Source organism: Meriones unguiculatus, chromosome 5, assembly GCF_030254825.1.
Source record: "Meriones unguiculatus strain TT.TT164.6M chromosome 5, Bangor_MerUng_6.1, whole genome shotgun sequence".
NCBI classification, from domain to species: Eukaryota; Metazoa; Chordata; class Mammalia; order Rodentia; family Muridae; genus Meriones; species Meriones unguiculatus.
In genome coordinates, this window is record NC_083353.1 from 103538955 (window position 1) to 103558926 (window position 19972).

At 38.5% G+C, this 19972-nt stretch overlaps 1 protein-coding gene across 8 annotated transcripts in view; it reads right to left on the bottom strand.

Annotated features, from left to right (window-relative positions):
- Rad18 (RAD18 E3 ubiquitin protein ligase) overlaps positions 1-19972 on the bottom strand; it is an 84139-nt gene that overhangs the window by 57030 nt on the left and 7137 nt on the right. For all 8 annotated transcript variants that reach the window (XM_021636484.2, XM_021636482.2, XM_060383891.1 and 5 more), the window contains exons 3-8: positions 18560-18621; positions 17442-17512; positions 11824-12158; positions 9837-9936; positions 6455-6639; positions 1936-2012 (exon numbers count right to left, since the gene is read on the bottom strand). In XM_021636484.2, the coding sequence (XP_021492159.2) occupies positions 1936-2012; positions 6455-6639; positions 9837-9936; positions 11824-12158; positions 17442-17512; positions 18560-18621 (830 nt within the window). The remainder of the gene's footprint in view (positions 1-1935; positions 2013-6454; positions 6640-9836; positions 9937-11823; positions 12159-17441; positions 17513-18559; positions 18622-19972) is intronic.

The window sequence follows — 19972 nt, forward strand, 5'->3', positions numbered from 1 at the left end:
CTCTGTTAAAGGAACACAGCAATAAAACAATTTCTAATGACAAACTGCTGTACCCATATATCAGAGTATCATCCAACTTTCATCAGAAAAACTTCTTTTTTGTAGTAGATGATAATTAAGAGAGATCCATAAGTGGACAATGTTCACAGAGTGAAAGACTTTGAAACACTCAGCCCTACATGGCTACCTTATCAAATCTCTTCCCTCAAACTTCAGGGATCTATGAAGAAGAGGTGGAAAGATTTTAAGAGCCAAAGGTAGTGGATGACTCTAAAGAAACAGTGTCATCTAAACACAACAGGACTGACACACATATGAATTCAGAGACCATGATAGAATGGACAAGACCTGAGCAAGTTTAAACCAGACAAAATTCCCAGCACTGAGAAAGGAAAGTGAACACCAAGTCCCAACCCTAACCAAGAAGCTATTTGCAATTGATACCTGTGCACAAAGGGAATATTAATTTTCTTCAATGGAGTATCACTGGTTATAACAACCATACTCCAGGACAGGTCTCATGCCTAAGAGTAGTTGGGCAAGTCCATGTTGTATGTTGTTGTTTGTGTATTTTTATTGTCTTATTCTATTTCTTTTAGGTTTTTTGTTGTTTTTGTTTGTTGTGTTTATTGGTTTTTTTGTCTTTGTTGTTTGAGAAAGAGAGAAAGAATATCAAATAAGACAGATGGATTACGAAGTAGGGAGAAAATGGGGAAGAAAAAGAACTGATTAAAATATATTCTACGAAAAAATATTTTTAAAATAAAAAATATTAAAAAAAATTACATTATCTGGGACTGCTGGTGCATACCTTCCATCTCAGTACTTGGGAGGCAGAGGCAAGTAGATCTGAGTCTGAAGCCTGATTTATACAGTGAGTTTCATGCCAGCCAGAGCTACAAAGTAAAAGCCTATCTTAAAAAAAAAAAAAAAAAAGGAAAAAGAACCGAGAGGAGCAGGAAGAAAAGGAAGAAGATAACCACATTAACGAGATTGAACAGAAAGCTCTGAAGTTAAAAGAATTTGCTGTTCTTTCAGAAGACCTAAATTTAGTTCCCAGCACCCTTATCAGGCATCTCACAAATGTCTCCCACTCCAGTTCCAGGGGATCCAACCCCCAAGCCTGGCCTCCATATGCACCCAAACACACATATGGTATAAATACAAAGACACACACATAAATAAAAATATAATATGAAAAAAATATTATAATGAAACTTCCCAGGTGGTAGGCAATTATGTTGTAGCTATATAATTGCCTATTTTCTTTAAATCAGATTATTAAAAGTTGGCCCATGATTCATAAAAGCTTGGGAAAGGTAACTCTAAAAGCATTATGTTGTGGCTAAATGTGAATCCTGGTCCTGTGGTCTCTCCTGAGAGCTACAAAAGTCATCAGGAATAGCACAATAAATCCAGAACTTGCTCTTAATACTTATGATTATGCAAAATGCTTATAATGATTACAAATCTTAGAATATTCTTTCTTCATTGTTTCTTCTTTCAATTGTGTCCTAGTAACATACTCATTTTCCTAGCTAATGATTCACATGCTGTTTTTAGTGTTCAGATCATGGCTGCTCAGCCCAAGACACCTAGGCAGAACACCACACCACAGCAGCAGGAGTAAGTGGTAGAGCAGCATCTTTACCTCATGGCTCACAGGAAACAAAGAGCAGCATGAACTTTTCTACATGACTCCAGCTTATAAACAAAACCCTACTTGGGGCTATATTATAATGCTGTAAGTCTATTAAACACATATACTGTCCAAAACCATGAGCTGGAAGGAAATTTTAATACTTTAAATAGCAATGTGTTCCAGTACATTTTCTACTAAGAAAAATTTACAATGGCTGGCTTTTAATTTTAAAAGTTCAATTCAACCTTTTCCTCCAGGACTTCTACCCAGATACCAAAAGAAATTCAACATACATTTTCATTGAGTTTACTTGCTTCAAGGCGCATTCTGGTCTTCTCCATGTTTTCAATTTCTTGAACTATTTCAGCAGCTATTAAAATAAGAAGGGGAAAAAAACACTTAACTCACACTGTTTGATCATCATTTTATGCCTATACAAGGTTTTGAACAGTAGAACAAGACAAGTGGTATATACAAGCGGATTCCTGTCTTCTTTTTGCAAGTTTTCAAAAAAATTTAAGTGTAGTGGTTTGGAGGAGAATGACCTCCATAGGTTTATAAATTTGAATGCTAGGTCCCGGTTAGTAGAAATGTTTGAGAAGGATTAGGAGGTGTGGTCTTCCTGGAGTAAAAAGGATTCACCTAAGGATACACCTTGTTGGAGGTATGTCACTGGGCTGGGCTTTGAGGTTTCAAAAAAACCCACTTAGGGTCAGTAATACTCTCTCTCTGCCTGAAACTTACACATCAATGTGAGCTTTCGACTACTGCTCCAGGGCAGTGCCTGCCTGCCTGCCACCATGCCCTCTGCCATGATGGTCATGTACTCGCTCTCTCTCTGAAACTGTAAGCAAGCTTTCTATTAAGTGCTTCCTTTTATAAGTTGCCTTGGTCTTGGTGTTTCATCACAACAATAGAACAGTAACTAAAACAGTAGGTTTAGCAATACTTCAAGGCAATGCATTAAAAGAAGAATGTGGAATTTTAACATGCAACTCCTCTATGTATCATAATATAACTGTAAAAAATGCCATGTCATTTTTGCCTTTTCTCCTGAATATTTAAACAGCAATTTAATGAAATATGAGAATTAACTTACTACTCTGAGTTAAATTCTTAGAGGCTATCCACTCAAACCCTAATATAGTAAATGTAGTGAAATTTGCCAAGAAGAAAGATCTGCAAATACCAAGGGAAATGCTCTTGCCTCCAAAACCAGTGTCTGAAGGCAGTTTCCAACCACTCAGAGAGAGCAATAAAATGTCCTGTCACACATTAAATGCCTTTCTTTAAACATAAATGGTGCAGATTTTTGCAAATGCTGTCTTTCTGTATCAATCTATTAAAGTGCATGAGACTGTGGTTTTGTTCTGTTTACACGGTCCTTTGCTTTACAGAAGCTTTTCAGTTTCATGAGGTCCCATTTATTGATTGTTGATCTTAGAGCCTTGCTGATGGTGTTCTGTTCAGGAAGTTGTCTCCTGTGCCAATGAGGTCAAGGCTCTTCCCCACTTTTTCTAATAGGTTTAATGTGTCTGGTTTTATGTTGAGGTCCTTGATCCACTTAGACTTTATTTTGTGCAGGGTGATAAATATGAATCTATTTGCATTTTTCTACATGTACACATCCAGTTAAACCAGCACCATTTGTTGAAGATGCTTTTTTTACTACATGATTTTGGCTTCTTTGTCAAAAATCAGGGGTCTGTAGGTGTATGGATTTATTTCTGGGTCTTCTATTTAATTCCATTGATCCACCAGTCTGCTTCTATGCCAGTACCATGCCATTTCAAAACAAATGCTGAGACTCACAGCCAAACTTTGGGCAGAGTATAGGGAATCTTAGGGAAGAAGGGGGAAATAGGAAGACCTGGAGAGGGCAAGAGCTCCACAAGGAGACCAACAGGGTAAAAAACTCTAGGCCCAGGGGGCCTGCAGAGTCCGATGCTCCAACAAAGGACCATGTATAGCGAGGACCTAGACTACCTGCTCAGATGTAGCCCATGGGTAGCTCAATCTCCATATGGGTTCCCTAGTAAGAGGAGCAGGGGCTGTCTCTGACCTGGACTCAATGGTCAGCTCTTTAATCACCAACTCCAGGGAGGTCAAGCCACAGAGGAAGACCATGCAGCCAGTCCTAATGAGACCTGAAAGGCTAGGGTCAGATAGGAGGAAAGGAGGACCTCCCCTATCAGTGGACTAAAGGAGAGGCATAGGGGGAGAAGAAGGAGGGAGGGGGGACTGGCAGGGGACGAGGGCGGGGGCTACAGATGGGATATAAAATGAATAAATTGTAATAAATAAATAAAGATTAAAAAATAATAAAGTGCATGAGGTACACAGAAAACTGACAATCATTTATACACATTTTTATGTATAAAGATATTGTCTGGAATTTACGGAGAAGCTCTAAATGGTAGACAGAAAAACTGGGATGGCTTGATAATTGTTTATATTGTAGGATAGATCCATGGGGAAAATGAGAGTACTTCTTAGTCAACCTCCTTCTACATCCACCTCTCTTCATCATATATCCACTTTGAAAAATCCTACTAAAGTTTATTTTAAAATTCAAAACAACTGCTTCACTTAAACAAAAAATTTTCTTTTCCAAGTACTGAGATGTCAAAAAACTGGTAGAAGCAATGTAAACAGTCTCTTCTGAGAGCTAGAACTACTCATCTCCTTGGGAGTTTACCGAGTCATGGGTAATAGAAAATCAGCAGTATTTACATTCTATCCGATACATTAACACAAGTACCATTCTGGCACACTCTACAGTAGTAAGAAAATTATATTAGGGTTGGGTACAAGTTAAAGGATTAAGCTATTTTCAGAAAAACCTGTAATTCCGTTTAGGATGTAGAGAGCTAACAACAGCACCACACTCACTATAATGACAAGGAAAAGCTAGACAACCTATCCAACTCTAATTTTCCTTGAATCCACCAGTTAGAGCCAAACAACAACTTCATGTCTTAAAATCCAAAAACAGGTGGCAAGAGCAGGAGGGATCATGAGCATCAGGTGACAAAAAGCAATGCTCAAGAGATAAATGACCCTATACCTGAGTGAGATCCTAGCTAAACGTTTGATGGATTGCAAAAGGCCAAGGATTTCTTCCAAGAAAGCATAAAAACACGGAGAGGCCCACACATAGGAACATCAGTAGTAGGCTATTTCTACAGAATACCAGCACCTCTGTTTTTCTGCTTTCTGGTGTGCTGAGATGGTAGGAGTCCTAGCTGCACACTTAGCACCATAAACTCTGTCATGCCTTCCCACTCATGTGTCAGCAAAATCAATGAGTTGAAATAAGTCTTCCCTTCTTTAAGTTGCTTCTTCTGGGCAGTCATGGCACGCGCCTTTAACCCCAGTACTTGGAAGGCAGAGGCAGGTGAAATCTCTGAGTTCAAGATCAAGCTGGTCTACAAAGTGAGTTCCAGGACAGCCTGGCTACACAGAAAAACCCTGTCTTGAAACAACAACCAACCAACCAACCAAAATTTAGTACAGAACACTGTGATAATCCTGGCCATGTTGTTCATAGGCCTTTCATGCAGAAGGGCTGTGGAAGAGTGTAAGGCTGCAGGCGAGAATCCTAGAATACTCTATGGAGTACAGAGTATAGAGGATACCTAGAGCACAGCTTGACAGGCCATTGTGGTGGGAAAGAGGAAGACCGGAATGCTGAAATGTAGACAAGAGATGTCAGAGGGCAACAAGAGCTCTATATGGAACTGGAACTTGATTAGATGCCATTTGTGTCATGCTCTAGCAAAAAATATGACTACATTCTGCCCGTGTCTTGACTTCTTCATTGAGGCGAATTTAAAAAATAGACTAATTTGTTTGGTGGAGGAAATCTTACAATAGTATAACATTCAGGCTATGGCTACTGTTCAATGCATTTATCCTAATTCATAGAAAACAGGACAAAAATATTTTTTAAAAATGTGTAATTTAAAAAGATCTTGAGCCTGGGTAAAGTAGTGGACAGAAATGTATAGTATAGCAGGAAAAGAGCTTTAACCATGACAGCACTAGACCCAGGGATACACTTGTGGCTATTACCCACTTGTGTAGGTCAAGGAGGCAGATGACAGTGGTCAGATGTATATAGACAACCACTGGCTTGGGAGGAAAGGGATTCTGGGATATTGACAGTAATCTCAGGAGGCATTTTCATTTTTATGAAAATTTAGCAAACGATATACTTTTCTGTTTTTATATCACTCTTCATGTTTTTAAACATAAAGCAAATTCTAAATGTTCTTACCTATAAAGAACTCCAAAATGTAATCACTATGTGAAGGAAAACTATGTGGAGGATACTGACATTTTTATGAATCAGACCAACTAACAATGTCTGTTTATGTACAATAATCACAATGGAAACATCCACTGAGTTCTAAGTACTTGCTGAGGTACTAGATACTTTGGATACATTCACCTTAAAAACATTGTATAGCATGTAGGATTATAATCCTCACTTTACGAATGAGAACATTGAAATACAGAGATGTTACTTGTTCACAGTCACTCAGCATAAAGTGGGAGGAGTATGGGATTCTCGATCATTCTTTACCACCATGCAATCTCTGGAAAGATACTAAAAAACTGACATCAGTGATTCCTCTATGAATTGACCTGGTGCTATGAAAAAGCCTGAGAGGAAGACTGCCTTAGCATAGTGTTTCTCCAGGTAGCTCTTGAAAGGATTCATTTGCATTTCTTACCTACTACCTAAAAGGTACTCCCTGACCTACATACTTGCTTTATCCAGAGATGAGCACAGCTGTATTACTTTACCTGATTTAGGATGCAAAGCATCGCACTGGGCATTATACATGTGCACAAATTCTTGGTGCCTTTTAATAAGCTGCTGTTTGTTTCCTTGAACAGATAAGCCATGCTGTTTCAGCTTTTTCTTTAAATCACGATCAGAGAGCAAGTTATACACAGTTTTCGGCAGTGGCTTCCTTTTGTGAGCAGAACTAAAATAAGCAAACAAACAAGAAAAATCTGATTACTGTGAATTATCAAATACTCTCAAATAAAATAGTAATTTACCTTCCCAACACCTGACTGACAAGAAAAATAATTGAGCCATTAAAGTAAAAAAAAAGAAGGTAAGGAAATGAACTCTAGTTTATGAAGTACTTACTTCACAAGCATGAGTTTGACCTATCTATATAAGAAACCGAGGAAGTGGAGACAGGAACATCTCTAGAGCATGCTAGCTCTAGCTAGCCTAACTAATCAGCAAGGCCAGGGTCCAGTGACAGACTCAAAGAACAAAGTAAGCACATTCCTGAGTATGATACTCAGGGGTGACCTCTGGCTTTCACATACATGTTAACATACATGTATACCCCTAAACATGACATGCATACCCACTTATACAAAGGTAAAGAGACAGGTAGGGTGTCAGCATAAGCATTCCAACTAGAGGTTCAGCTATATGCGCAATTAAGTACATAAAGTTTTCAAAGTGGTCTTTACAATTGCAATCACTTCAATGACAACAGCAAATTAGTAAGATCTTAAAAGATCATAAAGCCTGTGCTTCTCAAACTTCAGGGGACCTTAGAAAAGCTTGTTTTAAATGAAGATGCTCAGTCACTTTCTCCATAGCACCATCTACATAGAACAGGACTGAAGCAGAAACTGAAAATCTTTACTTTCCAGTTTTCCAAGGTAAATCTGGGTCCAAAGGTCATACGGAGAGCACTATTACAGTTAAGTATAGATAAAACAGTTCTATTCACACCAGGATCATTTCCTGACTAAATTGTCTCTTTTATGCTCTATTAGCAAAGTCTGAAAGCTACAAATATCTACTTAACTGTAAAAGAACCTGTAACCTCAACAGTGTATTTCCCCAAACTTCTTATAATGGCATCCACTGGATTCTACAAGACTGACGAAATTATGTTAAAATAATGTCATAGGAAATGGCAACAACTTACTCACTTTGCAGTGTTTATGACAAGCACAAAAGGAGGAGTGATTCATAAAGTCTCTAGCAAACATTTCTTTCTTACGGTCACACTATTACATTTACAACTGTAAAGCTCGAATAAACGTTTGTAGTGTTCCCTAGGGCTCACAATGAAAGGACGACCAGACATCAACCATCTCTACCAAAAACTTGAGACTATGAAGCCAAAGAAACATTTCCCCAAGCATGACACGACACTCATCTTTTCTATGCTGACTCAGTGAAGATAAATATTATGAGTCGGGGTCTCAGAACCAGAACATCAATAGAAAAGAGCTCTGCTCTGAACCAACTGATGCTCTGCAGAGGATGGGGTCAGAGTTATCAGCCACACTCAGTAGGTCACCCTGACTGTTATAAAGGAGTCTGTAAAGCACAGAGACCCTTATGTGACCAAACCCAAGGCTAGGATATAGCTAAAATGATTCAGCTCCATGTTGCCCTAAGTATGTCTGAACAATTTTGTAAGAAATAACTTGTGAGGAAAAAAAAAAGAACAACAACAAAACAAACAAGCAAAAACAAATAAAAAAACAAAAACTTGGAGTAAAGTGAATTTAGGAATTACGAAACAAAACCAACTCCAGCAGCTGTCTCAAGTATAGGACTTCTCAGCACCTTCAGTGTACTGACAGTGACACAGTACAGGCTAGTTCTGTGTTGCACTGGGGACCAACTGGCAATACCTGTGCAACCAGATTTAGAACACCACTGGACAGAGCTAGAAGTATTAGATGAATACAACAGAGCCATCTAGAAAGAGAGCAATACAAACAAGATCATCAGTGCCAATTTCTTACTCTTCAGGGAGAAAATACTCAGTTTTTCTACTTCCAACTCATTTTCTGGGAAGAAACACACGAGGAAAAAAAAATCAAACAAACAGCCAACAACAACAAAAAAAAAAAAACAAAACAGGTCATGAAATACTGATGGCTTAAAAGTCATCCTGAGAGCTATCCATTTATATTATTCCAACCCCCCCCCAAACTAAGCAACATAAACATCTAAATTCTATTCCCATCAACAAATTTGTGGGTACAAAAAGGAAGTCCTTGTGAGCACAGGACTCCCCAGGCTTGGAGTCAAGTACAGCTTCAATTAAAATATCAGTCCTTAAACACACAAGTGAATTAGTTTCAGATTTGGTGACGTTGATACAGAAAGGAGGCAAAGTAGCACAGTAGTATGGGTACAAATACTGAACTCACAGCTTATTAGTAACGTCATTTCTTGGTGTTTTAGGAAAGTCATTACGCTCCAAACATACTCTTTCTCAAGGAAAGAGTGAAATAGAAGCAAGGGGCTGGAATGTCACTGTACAGCTTAGGCTGCCCTACTTTTCAGTCGTCTACGCGACCCTTTTCAGTAGTCTACGATTCTCCTGTCTCAACCTTCTGAATGCTGGGATTTTAGGCATATACCATCAAACTAAGCTAAAAATACTCTTCTGCATCTCCGCCCCCCACCCCACCCCAAGAAAGGGTTTCTCTGCATAGCCTTGGTTGCCCTAGACTCTCTTTGTAGAGCAGGCTGGCCTTGAACTCAGAGATACGCCTGCCTCTGCCTTCCAGAGTGCTGGGATTCCAGGTGTGCACCACCACACCCAGCTTCTCCATCATTTTTACAGGACATCATGTTACAGAACAGCCTATTCAAAAAATAATTTTTGAAAAAGCTCACTAGGTAGTAGACCTTGGATTCAACTCTCAGCACCATATAAATACCAATAGACAAATATACAGTACTTAAATTAATATTTAAAATACTAATTCTTTGATTGTTTAAAGGTTTATTTAAAATATTAAAATATCATAAGAACTAATGAAAGATTTTACATGTTCCAAATTTCAAGCTGTCCTTGCTTTCTTTGGGCAAGGCCTTTGTATGAGATTTTGAGAATTCTAAAAAGAAAGTAAGTTTAAAAGACAAGAGAATTCTAAGTCACTAGTTTCTCTAAGTCATAATGTAGCAGCAAGCAAGCACTGATCTGCTACTAACATATAACAATGTGAACTGAAGAAGGACAAAGAGAAGATGGAGAGATAACCAGCATTAAAGAAAAAATCAAGCGGGAAAGGAAACAGGAGTAACAGTCACCAGAACAAAGGAGTCCTGTTTTGAGTCTAGTCTGTAAAGCACAGAAGCATCAATCTGAGGTAGGTAAACAGCTATGCCCAGCTTTCTTACCTTCTAAGACTCTCCTTCTTCTCTTCACGCGATAAGCAACAGTCTAAATGCTTATTGATGTGATTTTCTGAAATGCTGACCCCACAAACAGGACAAGACACTACATTTTTTTAAAAAGAGAAACTTTATTAGTCATAGAAAAGGCAAAAATTAACAAACTGGCATCTTTCAGTAACTAAAAGAAAAGAAGGATCCTGGCTAATATGCTCTTAGAAAAACTCTATTTTTTGTAATTTTTTAAAAATTTTTTAAATTATTTTTCTTTTTTTAATTTTTTTATTAATTACTCTTTATTTACTTTGCATCCCCCCCTATAGCTCCCCCCCTTTTCCCTTCCCAATCCCTCTCTTCTTCCCCCTTCTCCACACATGCCCCTCCCCAAGTCTACTGATAGGGGAGGTCTTCATTTCCTTCCTTCTGATCCTAGTCTATTAGGTCTCATCAGAAGTGGCTGTACTGTCTTCCTCTGTGGCCTGGTAAGGCTACTCCGTCCTCAGGGAGAGGTGATCAAAGAGCAGGCCAATCAGTTCATGTCAGAGACAGTCCCTGTCTCCATTACTATGGAACCCACTGGGACACTGAACTGCACAAAGCAAGGACAGTGGCACACTGGTGACTAGTAACTAGCTACTGTGTGGAAAATCACATGATCAGAATCCGAGGCCTAGAGACTGCAAGTAAGGTTGTGAATTGACTAATTAGAAAATACTTTGGTTATAGCTTTTCTATGAAGGTACCAGGAAACCATGTGCTGAGTTTCCCCAGGCCCCATCTTACACAGGACAAAAGCAATGTCAACAACTCTGTAATGAAGTTACAACTATGAGTTGTAACTCAAGCCAAGGCTTGGCTGGTTTGGTACAACTGGCTGAACTACTGACCTCCCTGCTCCCATGACAGGTATGCCTTATTAAAGCTACGGCTTTGTGAAGTTGCAATGAATGTGAAGATAATCAGAATCTACCATGGGTTAAAAACAGTACCCAAAGAAGGGAGGCTTGTGGACCACAGTCACCAGGTTCCCTCCTACTACTTTTACTAGAACGAGGAGAAGTGTATCTATTTCATAGGTTATAGCCATTCTAAGATTTCATTTGGAAAAAAAAAAGTTCTACAAGAGTTGAAAACATGTATCTCTGAAACTAAAAACACAACAAAAACCATAGAATATATAATACAAAAAAAAAAGCCGTAAGAGTATTAACACATAAGTAATATTAAACTAATTCCAGCTTTCTAATAAACACTACTGGCCTTTAACTATGGGTTGTATGGGTTTGCTAAAGACACAGCATTCTTAGTAAAAGATGAAAGCATAGAGACTGGTCGTGGGTTTTCCAGATAACCCTTCACACTATAACCTTGGCTCTGTTATGTCACTACTGCTGCATGGAAACAGCAGAGATAATATGTAAACAAAAGAGGAGCGCATGTTCTAGTAACCCTGTATTTACTACCCAGATGACACGTCAGATCAGTTTTCAGTTATTCTGTCAGTCAAGGGGCACACTGCGGGAAGAGTGACAAACTAGCCAAGAAACATCCAGGGAGTCGGGAAATAAGGCAGGGTCACTGACGTACTGTCACAGGCCAACAGATGTCAAGCTACAGGCAGAACAGCAAGGAAGTGTTCAACCAGTAGCATAAAATAAAGGCCTCTTTCTTTCAGAGTTAACTTCAACTGGATGAGGTGAAATGATAAAAAAATAAACAAATAAAAAGAAACAACAACAACAACAAAAAACCAGAAAGCTTCCAGGAGAAGCATTAACTATTTAACCATTCCACTTTTGCAAGAATCATCTTGATTGCAACTCTGAAAGACAACAAGCCTCTAATCACTGATTGCATCAATCCTAAGACATGGTGACGTGAAACCTGGTCTACTCCTTTTTACTCCCCCTCAAAAGTGCTGCCTATTAATCCCACACCACATGGGTGAGACTTCCTTAAAGATGAAAGGGCTTATATAAAAATGGCTTCCTACCTTTAGTGTCCAGTTTCATAGTAGATGTAGAAGGTGTCACAGGACCATTAGCATCTGAGGGACCAAGTACCGTCTTTCCTATGAGACTTGTCTCCTTAATCTCAGCAAAAGTACTTATCTCTTTATGAGGGCTGAATTTCCTGTCATTTTCTTTTCCCAACAACTCAGGTACAGAATCATCATTTTCTCTAACCAGGAACTTATCCATTAACCTGTTCCCCTGTTTGCTAGGATGTTTGATGGCTTCAGCATTATGTACTTTAACAACTTTCTTCGAGGTGGAAGACACAGGAGATATGGGTGGTGACTCTAAAGCAAACTGCAACAGGCGAGTCCTTGAAAATAAAAATAAAACAGCAGGTAATTAAGATGTCAAATTATACAAAATAAACTCGTGTCTTCAAGACTTGTTCCTCTGAAACACAGAATTTATGTCACAATCACAACCAAACTAAACAGCCTTTATAAAAATAAGAAATAAAGCAATAAATCAGAATGAAAAGGCAATTAGTAAGACTTAAAGTAAATTGGGTTCTAGCTGCTAATATGAGACTTACTCTACAATCACTAAATAAAATGTGGAGAACTACATGAAACTTGCACTACAGCACAAGTAACACAAAAGTATGATTCTTGGAAGAAGAGAATCACATGAGGTGATCCAACTCTGCCCCAAGATCTTCACCTGGAAGCATTTTCTGAGATTTGCATATTGAACTGACATCTAAGTAGGAAAAGTGAATTCGCTGTGCAGGGAGAAGTGAACACAATTCTGAGCAAATGTGACAAGGAGTGGGGGACAGGCATGTGGAAGCCAAAGCCACAAAAGCCACAAGAAGGAAAACTCTCACCCATCCACAATCACCTCCAGAGTACACAAGGACAATTAAAAAAAAAAAAAAGAAAGAAAGAAAAAAAGAAACCCACAAGCCTGGTAGAACACAGACATTGGTAAACCAGAGGCCAGTGCTGGAAAGATGTTCCATTCAGCGCAGTCAAAGTGTGTGTTCATACAAACGTGCATGCATGCATATATGTTTACTTCTGTATGTATAAAACTCATGTGTATGCATGTGTGTATGCGTGTAAAACCAAAATAGAACCTAATCATACATTGCACCAACCCTTTATAGAGCAAAGGCAAAGAGCTGGTAATTTAACCGCTTGTCAGAACAAAAATGCACTATCATTCAAAGAAGGATTTTGCAGCTTCTGTAACATTTGGTCTACAAATGTTCACAAAAAATAAAGAAAATAGCTACTAATCAAGCCATAAAATATTTTTTAAAAAGGGAGATGAGGTTTATTTTTATTATGATTTAGTATTAAATTGTATCAAATGTCTGGAAATTTTTTTGGGGGGGGGAAGTGCAAGGGCTTGGGAAGTGAGTTGTGCTGGAAAAGGAAAAACCAAGGTCTTTAGCTAGAGTAATTAAAAGGATAGTTTCAGTGAGGGGCTGAGGAGAGAGTAGTTTTGTAAAAGTGCTTGCCATACAAGCCTCACAACCTGAGTTTGGGCCCTCAGAACTCATGTAAAAGCCAGATGTAGAAGAATAAGCATCTTCAATCCCAGAGTGCCCCATCTGAGAGATGAAATGCAGACCACAGCAAATTCCAAAAGCTCAGGGGCCAGCTAGGCTGCTTATGCAGGGCCACAGAGACCCTGTCTCAAGCAAGGTAGAAAACCAACAATAAGTGAAGGCTGTCCTCTGACCTCCATTCACATACCATGGCACACACGTCCAACCCACTCACAAATACACACATGAACAAGCACACAATTCATACACACACACACACACACACACACACACACACACACACACACATACCGGTGCTGCTGTTCAGAGACAGAGCAACTGTCAGAGCAGGTACGGGACAGAGAAGAGCACTAGCAGGCTCCTTCATGCATGTTAAGCCTTAGACACTCTTTGAAGAGGCTCAAGGATAAATGTGAGATAAGCTGTTGACAGGAACCTGAAGTCTAGAAGAAAGGCCTGTCTGAAGAATTGGAAAACATGAAAAAAGGGGACATCTAGAGCCCAGAAACATTTTATAATTCATATACCCTAAAATAAATTGGACAAAAATGCTCATTTCCAAACTGATGTTTACATTTATATGGAACTGGCTACTTTTCTTAATTTCCCTTATGACTTCTTATCACAGTGACCTGGCATTGCAGAACCTAACTGCACTCATCATAGGCACTCTGTGATCTTGTGGTCAGATTTTGGATCTGGAAAGATTGTCAGAGAAGAATCAACATCTCATTGTACAGATAGGTAAACAAAGCCCAGGAAATTCTACTGGTTTGTTCCAAGTCACCTAGGAAAGCATACAGATTAGCGCTCAGACAGCTGACAGAGATCCCGAACTGCCCAGCACATGGCTTCTTACTCTGAATAAATAACTATGACTCATATAGAAAAAGCTTGCCAACTTGTTAACTACACAAGTAGCCTCATTTCTTTAGAATGTGGCCAAGCATCAAGACTTACAGTATGTCTCTAGGTGCATGGGAAGTCATTAAGCTCGTATAATGAATATAGCTATACCACTGAAGTCCCCGAAAATGTCTGCTCTGATCTAAAACATGCAGTTTAAAAACATCTGATGAAGTAGGCAGAGGCTACTAAAGCACATTCTTCTTTTCTTTTCTCTATTTTATGTGTCTGTGTGTTTTACCTGCACGTGTCTGTGTAACAGGTGTATGCAGTGTCTACAAAGGCTAGAAGAGAGCAGAGTCCCCGGGAATGGAGTTAGAGACCTTTGTGAGCCACCATATGGGTGCTAAGAATCAAATCCCAGTTCTTCTGACAAAACAGCAAGTGCTCCTACCCTCTGAGCCTTCTCTAGAGCCCCTATAGCACATTCTTAATAGCACCACAGAGCATCAATGTGGAAGGCAGAAATGTACAACAGTAATAGGAAGCTGGTTTTGGATTCCTTTGTACCAAGTACTATTCCAAAAACCTTTATATAACTCTCATCTACAATCCTATCACAGTACCATTTACCTTTTCAGATGAAGACAGGGCTCAAGAGTAAATCTCAAACTGTAATCATAACTAGAGAAGTAGGAGCTCAGTGCCACCTGAATGGAAAGCCAGCATTCTAAATGACAGCACAACCACAGGGGAACTGACATCCTATTTGTGAGAAGCTAAGAGTATTATCTGCTATAATTGTTATCTAAAATGTTTAATTAAATGTTTTTGTTAATTCTTTGATAATTTCACTCATGTATAGATGTACTTTGATCGTATTCACCTTCCTTACCCTCTATAATTCCCTCCATCTCCTCTGAACCCTTCTTCTTCCCAACAAACCCTGGTCCTAACATCCTACTTTCACGTTCCTTGACCTACTGTATTTAGGGCTTCTTGCATGAGTGTAGGTCTGGAGTTACTTACTGTTGCACAGACAGCTTATCAATGGCTACATCACTGAAGAAAATGACTCCTTATCCCCTAAGAGCCATCGACAGCCTTGGGGAGGAGTGGGACTAAAATATGTATATTCTTACATTTGGAGTACTAGAAGAAAATTCCAAACTCCCAAATAATTTATAAAACCAATGCCATAGATGGAGACTGGCCTCTATTAAAAATAAGTAATACTTCACCACTTAGGGCAGAAATGATATTCTCCTTACAAAACATTAAAAAAAAATCTAACTAAACTTATGTTCAACACAGTAGATAAAGAATTTCTTTTTTTTTTTTTAAACACTGGGTCTTATTACATAACCAAAGCTAGCCTCAAACTCCTGATCCTCTAGCCTTGGCTCCTCAGATGCTAGGATGAAGGTAAGCCACCACACCTGGCTAAGAACATTACTTTAAATTAAAATGAGCCAAGAAAATGTGTGCTCTCTGAAAATAAATATCAAAGGTCAAAAGAAAATGTTAAAAAGAACTATGTCATCCTTATATCGGAAACATTTTCAGTTATTTCTCATATCTTGTTATTCAATTTAGAATATTGAATTTTTAAATATTAAATTTTTAACTGAATGGCATATAAAATGGTAATGACAAATGAGAAAGACAAATAAAATCAAAAAGCAATATAAATATCTTACATTTTAGTCATAAGATTAAACTTCTTCCCTCATCAGTTTTAGACCAGGTTCAAACAAGTAACGATATTGGTTAGCTTCTATTTCTTCCCTACTAATTTTGTAAATGAAGTACCCCAGCATAGCACATGATGAGTATCCAAGAAACAGCATCTAAAGGATGATGCTAAGAATGGTAATATCAAGAAGGGAAAATGACAAATCCATCGGGGACCTTCAAATACACACAGACACATAAAAACAAATCTTAAAAAGCAAAAGCGAACAACAACAACAACAAAAAGTCGGAGAGACGACTCAGTCATTAAGTGACTTTGGAAGCAAGAGGACCTAAGCTCAAGTCCCAGGAGCCCAGAGAAATCTGGGGCTGTCAGTGTACCCCTGTAGCCCTAAGACAGACCAGGCAGAGACAGGCAGACCTTGAAGCTTATTATCTAGTCAGCCTACACAAACCTACAATTTCTCAATGAGAAACATTCCCCCAAAACTGTGAGGAATGATCAAAGAAAGACAATACTGATCTCTGGCTTTCACCCCCGCACTCACACATACAAGTGTGTCCATATACCCGTGCATATGCCCACATTAAAAAGTATGTTACTTGCTATATATCACATCCATACATACCTTAAAAAAAACTCTAATACACAAGAGACTTTACAGTAAGCAACAACTTCAATAAAAGAATTAGAAAAACACAGTTTCTTTGTCTAGAAAAGGATACCATCCTTATGTAGCCTCACAAAGAAAATAACTAACCAGTCGGTTACTGGAAGGACACATTAGAAAACTTCAGAGTTCTGAATATGATCATCTTTATGCTACAAACCTCCAAATAAATGTGCAATTCTAATAGAAGTCTGAAGACATTTTTAGAGGCAAGGTAAGGTATCTTCAAGAATGTTCCAACAAGTTTAGAAGTCCTATACATGGACATATAAACTAATAACATGATTAAAACAATGCAAGATATGTTTAGTAAAACGCCTTTTTATATCCCTTCGGGTGACCAAACTCATATTCACACATTCATGTATTTGACAGCTAAAGAGCAAAGCTATATATAAGAACTTTACAAACAAGCAGTTGTATGTCTCACACAATAAACCATATTGCACATGCTTAGTAAATGTAGTTAAGAATTAATAGGTTAAAACATAACAAAGAGAAACAATTACAAATATGCATATACAAAAGGATTAGCATATACAACTGTATAGACACATCTATTCTCTAGCACTGTCCATTAAAAAGCCTAGGATGCTAACACCCAGCGGCAATACAACGTTAACTATAAACAAAGTGCCGATATATCTACACTTTACTCTTAATTCCTCAAAAGAGGAAAGTTTCTGTTAAGAGAAAAATCTTATGACTACATATTAGAACTTCTTCAAGTGTGCAGTGGCTATCATGGACTTCCTTCTTCTGCTCTAGTATATAACCCTGTACTCCCTCACTGAATAGGGCACAGGGAGGAGATACACATAAAGAACAAAGGCAGTTAGAGGTTAATCACAAAACTGAATCATACCGTGCAAAATTCATGCTTTTTACCAGTTCATCTAAAAGGCGATTATTTCTCAGGTCTGGCTCTGTTACTGCCTAGAAAAGAAAAACAACAGATGGAAAAGGTCAAGAACAGTAATTAACTTGTCACAATCTTGTTTTTGAAAATGCCTGACCTGTCCTCCTGAGGCTTTCTGTCCCACTAGTCTTCCAGGAAAAACTCAAAATAAAGTGAATTCATCTCATAGTAACACAGAACTTTAACCAGTGAGTCAGGACCTGCTAACAGCTCTCAAAAGCATGTTAAAACTATCTGCTGTTTACTCTGTACCAACTAAGACAAAACTCAATATGAGCAAGGATTTTTCTTCAAAATGCCAAAACTCTAGCTTTCCCCAAATTACTTAGAAACAGAAGAGAGAAGCTCTTCTCAGTAAAAACACTGGAAGAGGCATGAAGTGTTCAAAGAGAGTTAAAAATAAGAAATTCAAAACTATATGGGAAACACCCAGGACTGCAGCACAGATGTTGTCTGGAATACTTTGGTGCTAAGACCAGCAAACAGTGGTCAACAATCCAAGTTTAGACAAGTTCAGTGACATCCTGATACACTATGCTGGCCAGAGTAGTCACGAACTCCAGCTCCCCACATCCTTTCCAAGAGATCTATGTCTCTTCTTTCTTTATTCAGATGCAGGTTTAATTTCCTGTTCTATCTCCCTCTCTACCTGTTTTCACACTCTGAAGGGCTGGTCTGAGAGGATGGTAAGACACCAGGGAGGGCTGGATGAGCCCAGTTGCTATGAATCTCTTGCCTCCTACAAAAATTTGCATCCAAAGTGAGAAACTATAATTTAAAGTTAGGAGCCATAAAAACATAAATTAAAGTTAGGAGCCATAAAAACATAAATTATAGGAGTCAAAGACTATTATTAGAGCCTTATACTTCCTAAAATACATTTAGGGTATCAAAAATCCTGATGGGAAGTGGAACAAAACCCAAGTGTCTTATGTATACTTAAAAAATCTTTCCTGGAAATGTTCAAATGGTTTACTTCAGTGACTACATATCAACCCATGAATTTTTGTGCTGTAATCAACAACAAAATTAAAAACAATAAATCAAAATAAATAAAAACTTACCACACAACAAGTTGGACACTGAGTTTTATAGGACAAAAATTTTCTTATGCAGAGAGAACAATCTGCAAAAAGACACAAGATGTCACATAGGAAGTTGAAACTATTGAGTAATGCACAAATCTGACTTTTAACACAATTTTGGCTTAAGACTAGAGTACTTCCATCATCATTTCTGTATAACCTTGTTTCTACTGCCTTCTTGCTGTACAAGTATTTATACGTATAACTAAAAAGTGCTGTTAAGACAAGGCCTCTGGAACAATGACTTTCTAAGCTCTCATAACTCTATGAGCACATACCACCCCCTCTTTGTGAACCACAGAAACACATAGAAGCCCACGCTTATTTTATACAAATGCCAGATACCAGATACCTAGTGTTTCCCTCTTGTAAACAGAATCTCGGAAATGGGATATACAGATACAACACATATCCCAGCTATCAAATGAAGATTTCTATGCCCTAACACTGTGTCGTCCACCACCATGCTCAACAAGCACTTGGGTGACAGGTGCCAAAATAACACACAAGACTAACTTTTTTTTTAACCTCAAAGGAGCTAACACAGTGCAAGGCAGCTATATTACAACTCAAGCAAGAAATAAACATCTACTAAATTTTTCATACCCAAGGCAACATAAAATGAAAACTATCTGGTATAATAGACCACACCTTGCTCATTGCTCCTTTACACAAAGCCTAAATTCAGCTGAATTAAGGAGCTTTGCTAAAACCAAATCCATTTAGTTGAGGAAGCAAAAATAGTATGATTTTGACCGTGCAACTCTTCAGAAAGAAGTAATTCCAGCTGCAACAACAGTACCCCAAGAGAAAAAAGGAAGGGACATATTATGGCCAAGTACAAGACAGACAACAGGTTTAGTTCTTCTGGGCATTGTAAAAAAAGCTAGAAGTGGCCATTTGGTTGCTGAGCAACCTGAAAACCCAGTAACTCTCCTTATATCCACCAGAAAAGCAAGGTCATAAGCTAAACTGCTAACCCTCCCCAAAAAAATCTAGACAGGCAACACCACAGAGAGGACAGACCACAAGCAGAGAGCACCTCAAAAGCCAGAAAAGAACCCTGTGGGAGCCAGTACCAAACACAACATCTGTAAGTGTGATTGACAGTTGCTAGGCAGATCTGAAGGTGGGTATCAGGAGTGGAATATTGCTCTGCCATGTCTTGATCAGTCCTTTCCTTTCCCAAAGGCTTTGGGACTTTGGACTAGGAAAGTAGTTGAAGTGATGAGCCATGAGGGTTTAAAGGGTGTGGAAGATATTAGTGCTGAGAGCAATGGCAACTACAGAGGTCCAGCTCAAAAGGTTTCAGAGGGGAATGATATTAGTAACTGGAATTGAGACCACTTCTTGTGAAATTTTGGCAAAGAATGTGGCTACTTTCCACACTTG